This window comes from Mus pahari, chromosome 20 (assembly GCF_900095145.1).
Source record: "Mus pahari chromosome 20, PAHARI_EIJ_v1.1, whole genome shotgun sequence".
In the NCBI taxonomy this organism is placed as follows: Eukaryota; Metazoa; Chordata; class Mammalia; order Rodentia; family Muridae; genus Mus; species Mus pahari.
The window spans coordinates 10875067-10882612 of record NC_034609.1 but is presented as its reverse complement, the minus strand read 5'-3'; the positions used below and the strand labels follow the sequence as shown (position 1 = coordinate 10882612).

At 48.3% G+C, this 7546-nt stretch overlaps 1 protein-coding gene across 2 annotated transcripts in view; it reads left to right on the top strand.

Moving 5' to 3' along the window:
• Abcc12 (ATP binding cassette subfamily C member 12) overlaps positions 1-7546 on the top strand; it is a 73343-nt gene that overhangs the window by 29048 nt on the left and 36749 nt on the right. For both annotated transcript variants that reach the window (XM_021220392.2, XM_021220393.2), the window contains 2 exons: positions 4439-4510; positions 6887-7011. In XM_021220392.2, the coding sequence (XP_021076051.1) occupies positions 4439-4510; positions 6887-7011 (197 nt within the window). The remainder of the gene's footprint in view (positions 1-4438; positions 4511-6886; positions 7012-7546) is intronic.

Sequence of the window (7546 nt, the reverse complement as noted above, 5' to 3'; positions counted from 1 at the left end):
GGGGAGGAGGGGAGGGGAAGGTAAGGGAGGGGAGGGGAGAGGAGAGGAGAGGAGAGGGAGAGGGAGAAAGGGAGGGAGGAAGGAGAGGGAGAGGGAGAGGGGGAGGGAGGGAGAGGGAGCAGGAGATTGAGAGGGAGAGAAAATATTATTTTGAGTGAGTTTTTGATACAGTTCATGATTAGGCTTGGACTTCTAGCAAAGATGGTCCGTCATGGCTTGGGGTAGGTAGTGAACAAATCACTTACATCATGTTCCAGGAAATAGAATAAAAAGATGGAGGTTCCATAGTCCCTTTGAAGGCATGGCTGCAATGACCTAAACTCCCCTAGCGGGTATTTGCTCCTAAAAGTCAACACTGTGTAGTAGCAGTGCTGTCCTAGGAACTAATGCCCCTTTGAGGGGAATCCTGCACCCAAATTGCAACAGCAGGTGTATGTTTTGAAGGTTCCACCCTGCCTCCTTGTTCTATGTAGCTGTGGCTTTCTCAAGCCCCATAAAATGCGGTTTGAGCTGGAGGTGATGCTGGGATGTCTCCAGTCAGCGCTTCTGCCTTCCCTGACCATCTTCCTAAGAATGTGAATGAGTGTGTCAGCATCCTCCTCAAGCCTAAAGAAGATGGTTCCCATTGGGACCGATTTCCCACACCTCTGGAACCACTGTAGCTTTGTTTCCTTCTGTTGTTGGGAAGGAGCATTACTGTGTAACATAGGCTGGTCTTGAGCTAGTCATCCTCCTGCCTCAGCCTGCCTGTGCTGAATTATAGATGTGGGTCACTACACCTACTGTTCTAGTTAGAATTTTGTTTTCCAAAGACGCTGGAGGTAGGATCCTAAGTATTTTGTGCATTATGTAAGCCCCTACCCCTGAGCCCTTACCAGCTACAGTTTTAAATGGATGCTCCAATTTGTGTGACTCAGACTGACTCAAACTGATTAAATGCTGTTTGGGGACTTCTTTCTAATTTCACATTAGAATGTTAAGAGAGACAATAATTTACCCATCACGCACCTAACTTTTTTTGGCTACTCCACCCACTACCCCATTTTATGGCTGAGGAAACTGAGGCACAATGTAGCTAAATAACAAGGGCTGGGCCACATAGCCAGCAAGTGGAGAAAGACTGCACATTTACGGCATTCAACTCTGCCTCACTGTGAAGTCCGGACTGTCCAGGAACTCCCCAGCTTCATAAGTCCAGGCTATCCAGGAACTCACCATCTTCTGCCTCAGCCTCTCGTCTGTGATCCACTCCCTCTCCTCTCAGCCTATTCCCCTATTCATCACAACATATTGCTTTTGCACAACACAATGAGATTTTTAAAACCAGTTTAGTAAAGTGAGTGTGAGTGTGTGTGTGTGTATGTGTGTGCTCACAAGCCAGCCAGGTACCATAGTCCTTCCCTCAAGAAGGGAGGGTTGTAGATCTGTTAGATAAAGCTGTGACTTCAGCCCTTGGCCTCTTCTTGCTCCTCCTGTCTACACCCTGTTGCACTGGGAACCTGGTGGGCACGCCTAAGACGCTGTTGGTATTGCTGCAGCAGGCTCAGCGTTAATCTCGTGCCTAGTAATGTAATCTTCCTTCTTGTTGTCCGCTTTCCCCCACACTAACACTGCAGAAGGAGAAGCTTGATAGCCAGAGTGGTCAAAGCTCCATAGGCCAAGACTGGCCCCTCTTGCAGCTAATGAAACCATCTGCCACAATGGTATATAACGCTTGGTGAGCCAAGTGCTGCTGACCCCAGGTCTCAGTTGTATCCTGCTCAGTAAAATCACTGCTTTCTTGTTAGTCCCACCCCCACCACCCCTGGGCCTGCACCCTAATTTCTTCAGACAGGCTCAGGAAATAAGGAAACTACTTTTTAGTCCTCCACTTGCTCTGCTGTATCCTGTCTTCAGTATATGGTAAAGCCTGGATTTGCTCGGCAAAAGCACAGGCAGCATTTTGTGACATAGTTCCCTTCCAGACCCAAGCCACTTGCCAGCTACTTTACTTTGGGCACACTGCCTTAGCTCCCAAAGAGTCTTTCTCTTTGCCTGCTGCACAGATTTTTGTAATAGCGTCCATTTCACAAGGTGGTTGTGAGAACCGCATACAAAACACTTAGCCTCACGGTAAAGCTTCAACTGCCGTTAGCAGCCATTGCCCTCCTTCCCCCTTAACAATCATGGCTGGCTTACGTGTCACCCTTAAAAGTTCTAAATTCAGGCCAACCAAGTTTCTCCAAATGTAGCTCCACGATTCCATTAGGTGCTGCCCTCCGGGATGAGACAGGGAAAATGCTACTCAGAGTTATGCCCTTAGCCCAGAGCCTATGTCTGGTGCCAGGTTCTTAATTATGTTTGGTGAATGAGCAAAGAGAAAATGAGTTGCCCAGAAGATGAAGGCTCCCTGGGATTTATTCTGAAAAGAATGGGCCTGGGAGGCTCTCGCCTGCCCGGAAGGAATGGCCAGGACTCAAGGGAGGCTTCCAAGGAGCCTCCACGAAGCTGGCCCACACCGAGCATTCATAGCTAGGCTCATTATTTTGAAGTGTTATTGTTATTTAAAGGGTCAGCTCCACATACTTGTAGCGTCGACACTGTGGGTTCCATGGAGCAGTGACTCCATCAGTCCTGATCATGGCTTATTTCTAGTGCCTAGCATGATGTTTGGCATTCCATAAAGATGAGCCAAAGAAGTTACTGCTGACAAGCAGCCACCCTGGTGCTAGGTATGGTGGGAGGGGATGAGCAGATCGAGCAGATCGAATCTAGGTTCGGGTTGGAGAGGAGCCACAGTTGACCCCATATTGAATGCATCTTTGTTCTACAGGGTTGCATCAGGGATACTTGCAAATGTTCTAGAATGTTCCATATACAGCCTCTATTAAAACACAAAAGCAGACAAACTATCAGTTACCCCAGAGGCCTGTATGACCCCTGCCTTACCTCTTACATAGCTATCTATCTATCTATCTATCTATCTATCTATCTATCTATCTATCTATCTAGATATCTATCTATCTATGTATGTATGTGTATATATATATATATTTTTTTTTAAAGAATTATTTATTCATTTTATGTATGTAAGCACGCTGTTTCCCTCTTCAACCATACTAGAAGAGGACATCAGATCACATTACAGGTGGTTGAGAACCACCATGTGGTTGCTGGGAATTGAACTCAGGACCTCTGGAAGAGCAGTCAGTGCTCTTAACCACTGAGCCATCTCTCCAGCCCCTCTTTCAGCTCTTATTCAATGCCACTTGTGACGAGTGCTGTCCATGGGCCCATGGGCCGGGGACCTTTAGTGAGGTCATCCATCTTCCACTGCAGGGCAGTAGGGCGTTGTCAGTGGCCCGCAGGTAATAAAGAGACAGTGGGGTATTATACGGATCTGAGCTCACTTTTTTAGAAGTTGCTTGAGCTTCCCAGAAGCCTGGAGCTTCATTTGCCTTGTGTGGGGGCTGATTTAACAGAACGTGCTCTGTCTTTGTGGTGTCATTCTTTACCTGGAGGATCCTCTTTACTTCCAGTGCTCCCTGCACCTAACAAGCTGCCTTCCCCTAAATTCTCGCTCTGCACACGTTTCTGAGCCAACGCAAGCAGATGCACCCACCTTTTGGGTACATTTGCCCTGTCCCTCCATTTCCGCCCACTCACATTGCCCCTTCCATAATACACATTTGACAAATGGCGTATTTCAGTTGCTCCCCTTCTGTCCATCTCCAGCTAAAACATGAGCTCTGTGGGGTACAAATTCGGGGTCCACCTGTTGGGTTCATCCTCTGGGTGGCTTGGATTGCATCGGGATCGAATGTGCCTCCTCCGTGACCCTGAGTCAGGGCGAGATGACTGCTGGTGCTCAGAACAGTGCCTGGCGCATCACAAGTGCTCAGTGACAACTTGATGGCTGAGTTGACACATGTTCAGCTATAAAGTCATCCCGTGGAGATAGCGAAATGACTTGGTGTTCTAAATTGAGTTGTTATGATGAAAGATTTCATGAAAAAATAGACTTCTGAGGTCACCCAGCTCTGTATATCTGAAGGATGTCCTATGTCCCCAGCCCCTGGGTCATATCCTCTTTTACTTGCCATTAGAGTCATTTCTTAGACTCTGGGCACAGGACTGCCCTCATGCCCAGGACCTTTGTCTCCTAAACTGGCAGAAGGCTGTTTTACATCGATGTGTGAGCAGGATTTCCAGGTTTCCAAAAGCCCTTTGGGTAGTGTGCTGGCTGTAGGAGGGAGGGTGCTTAATTAAGACACACATCTCCGAATCCTTCCAAGCTGCGCACACTAGGCTTGGGGCCTGAGGCTGCAGCTGCCACCTTGTAGACGTGAAAGTAGTAGCCTCTTGTCTTGCCTGGCCTGGTCACCATAGAGCCCAAGACCCCCACTCCACCGCCAAGAATATGTGGGGGGTGACTGTCTTGTCTCTACTTCTCTGACAGGGGAAGGTCTTGGGAATATGCGGGAATGTTGGAAGCGGGAAGAGTTCCCTCATTTCAGCTCTCCTAGGACAGGTGAGTGTGTGGCGAGGGCTGGAGAGGCTATACCCTGACAGGGCTGTGGGAAGGTTTCCTTGCTGTAGACTTTGTGGGGGCTGAGGCAGCCAGCCTGTAGAACAGTGGTCAGGTTTTTCTGCACAGGGTCAGTGTCAAGGTTGCCAATGAGTCCCTTGGGTTGATGCATTTGGCAGCTCCATGCCTGGCTTGACACGGGCCAGGATTTTTCACACATCTTTGGGTTTCCCTCCTGAGGACAGGCGTTAAACAATGATTGCTTCCTTGCCTCCGGCTCCATGTTGATCTAAGTAAGGGATGGATCATTACATCTGTGGCTTCTTCCATGGCTGTCCTGGTTTTGTATAAAATCCAGCTAAGCAGCTTGGTGGCACTCATGGTGCCTTTTGATGAGTTTTTGGTTGTTTGTTTCTAAAACCCCAAGTATCTACCAGAGTTTTGTATAAAAATGGGGGCCAAATGATTGAATGAGTGCATAGGGACAGTGTGACCCCAGCTGCTCCAAACACTTTATATAGGAAGAGGGAGGTTCCTAAGTCTTGTCCTGACTCTGCCGTGTCTAACTGTGAGACCCTACCTATGCAGATGGTAAGGCAGTTTGCTATGCTCACAGATGACCTCCACGCTGCCATGTTTTGTAGCTTCACCCTAAGTGAATAAGGCAGGTTTCGAGGAGGTGGGGAACCATCTCCTCTTTTGGTCTTCCTAAAGGGAAGATTGACTGAGCTGGGGTTGCCTCCCATTGTTGAAAAGAATTTGGGCAACCTCTGAAGGAATAGAGAAATGAGGCTCAGCAGGGCCCCACTAGAATAGGGGTGTGAGTCTTATAAGAGCCAATGTGATCAACTTTTTTTTTTGGCATCCCTTGGCTCTCTGCAAGGAGAGTGACTACTTCTCCCCTTCCTTGAGGTGAGGAAGGAGAACCTAGGACCTGGGTTGGGTAGGCTCTGGGACCTAAGTATGTGTGTATCTGTGAGCACCCTAGAGTCAATGGCACATTGGAAACCAGCCCCATTCTCCACCCATCAGCACAGGTCTCTCAACAAAGTAAGAGATGACCCAGTCTATGCTGGCTTCTCCTATGTCAGACCTCCTAGCATTGGGTAGCTCATTTGTTTCCAGCTAGTTCCTTTTCTCGGTGCGTTGATATGTAATGGAAGGAAACTCACCTCCCTTTAACCGCTACCCTCTGATTTTTTCCTCGGGAGCATCTCAGAGAACATAGAGCCCATCTTTCATGAAGCATTGAGGGAATCAGGCACTTTTCCATGACCTGGGGAGTGGCCTGGGGTCTAAGCCAGTGGGTCCTAGATTGGGAGGATTCACCACTTTCACATGGAGAAACAATCACATGTTCTCCATTTTCCCTTGGACAAAGAAACTGAGCCCCAATAGATCTTGCTTTATTCCTCTACAAAATGGCCAAGGAGAGTTAGAAAAGGGAGCGTACACGATAGCCAGAGCTGAGTCTTCAGGACCAATGGCAATGTCAACTGGCTCAGCACCATCCCTGGAAGGCACCTGCTCGTCCTAGAACTGCTCTTGCTAATGTTATCTCTTGTCCAAGTCTTAACTCGAGGCCCCTGAAACCATCCCCATTGTCAAAACAGCATCACATCATGTGGCACGTTGCCTGCGCAGCCACACTGCCACCACCCCATGATCATCCGTCCTACAGATGCCCTCTCCTGACAGTATTAGACCCTGATCTCACTGATACTGTTTACCACTGTCTATCAGAAGCACACTTTGCTGGGTCAGCTGAAGTGGATACTCAGTGTCACAAACTGGGCCCGATGTGCTTTCTAAATGGGTTACTAAACACTATCAAAGTCCCAAAGTTCCCCATGGAAGTGGATTTCCCCCTCTGTGAGGAAAAAAAAAGAAAGGAGTTCTGGCCCCTTAAGGCTTGAATTCTTTCATGGTTACCACCATGTGACTGAGCCAGGGCTTCTTTAAGTGGGGCATACTGGGGCCTCCATCCCAGGGGCCTCCACCCTCAGGCTGTGCTATGTTCCCAGGAACCTGGCTAAGGAGAGATGGACCCATTTGTCACACCTGGTGGAAGGGGGCCTCTTGTTACTCATCCATTCTTAAGGCATCTTGCTGTAGTTGGCCCAGAGGTGATCTAAGCATAGCCTGAACCCTCCAGTTGGCACCAGGACTCATGACTACCTGCTCCCTAAATTTCCTGCCTAGCCAGTCAAATGTCCCACCTAGAGGCCCTCAACAGCACACTTGGACTTACATGGTGTGTACGAGACATCTGTCATCCCCCCCCCCTTATATTGTATGACTAATGCTCGTGAGGTAAGGGCATTTGGGAGAGCCCCTAGAGCATGTTTTCTAAGGGTTCTCTGGTTATTGTCGCTCTAGATGCAGTTACAGAAAGGGGTCGTGGCTGTCAATGGACCTTTGGCTTACGTTTCTCAGCAAGCATGGATCTTCCATGGAAATGTGAGGGAGAACATACTGTTTGGCGAGAAGTACAACCACCAAAGGTATTACTAACCTGGAATGTATCTGACACTGTGGTAGTTGGCCCCCCTGCCTCAGACTCTCACACCACTAAGGATGGTTACAAAATGGAAAGGTTTCTTTAATGAGTTTGGATGAAACATCCACGGGGTCTGTCCAGGGACTGGAATTTCTTTTTCTGACCCAGAAGTTCAGGAGAGGCATGTTCTGTAGACCTGCGACCATGACCACATGGCCTGGTGAGAAGAGGGCGTAGTTGTCACTTCCTCCCCAGGGCAGAGTACCATATGCTCTGAGGTTCTCGGTAAGAGGGCATATGTTGCCTCACTGGTGAAAAATGAACCTTGTGATCTTGATTTAGGCTGAGTAACTAAAACTTTGCTTGAGATCATGAACAGAGGGTATGGAGTTAATCAGTCCTGACACAATGAATCCACATGGGCACTATATGAGTATATCGTTGCTTGTGTCCTCAAGTGATCTAATGAGATAAAGTCAAACTTCAGGTTAATAAACCTTTGATATGTGTTGGGTCGTTATCTTTAAGCTCTGGAAAAC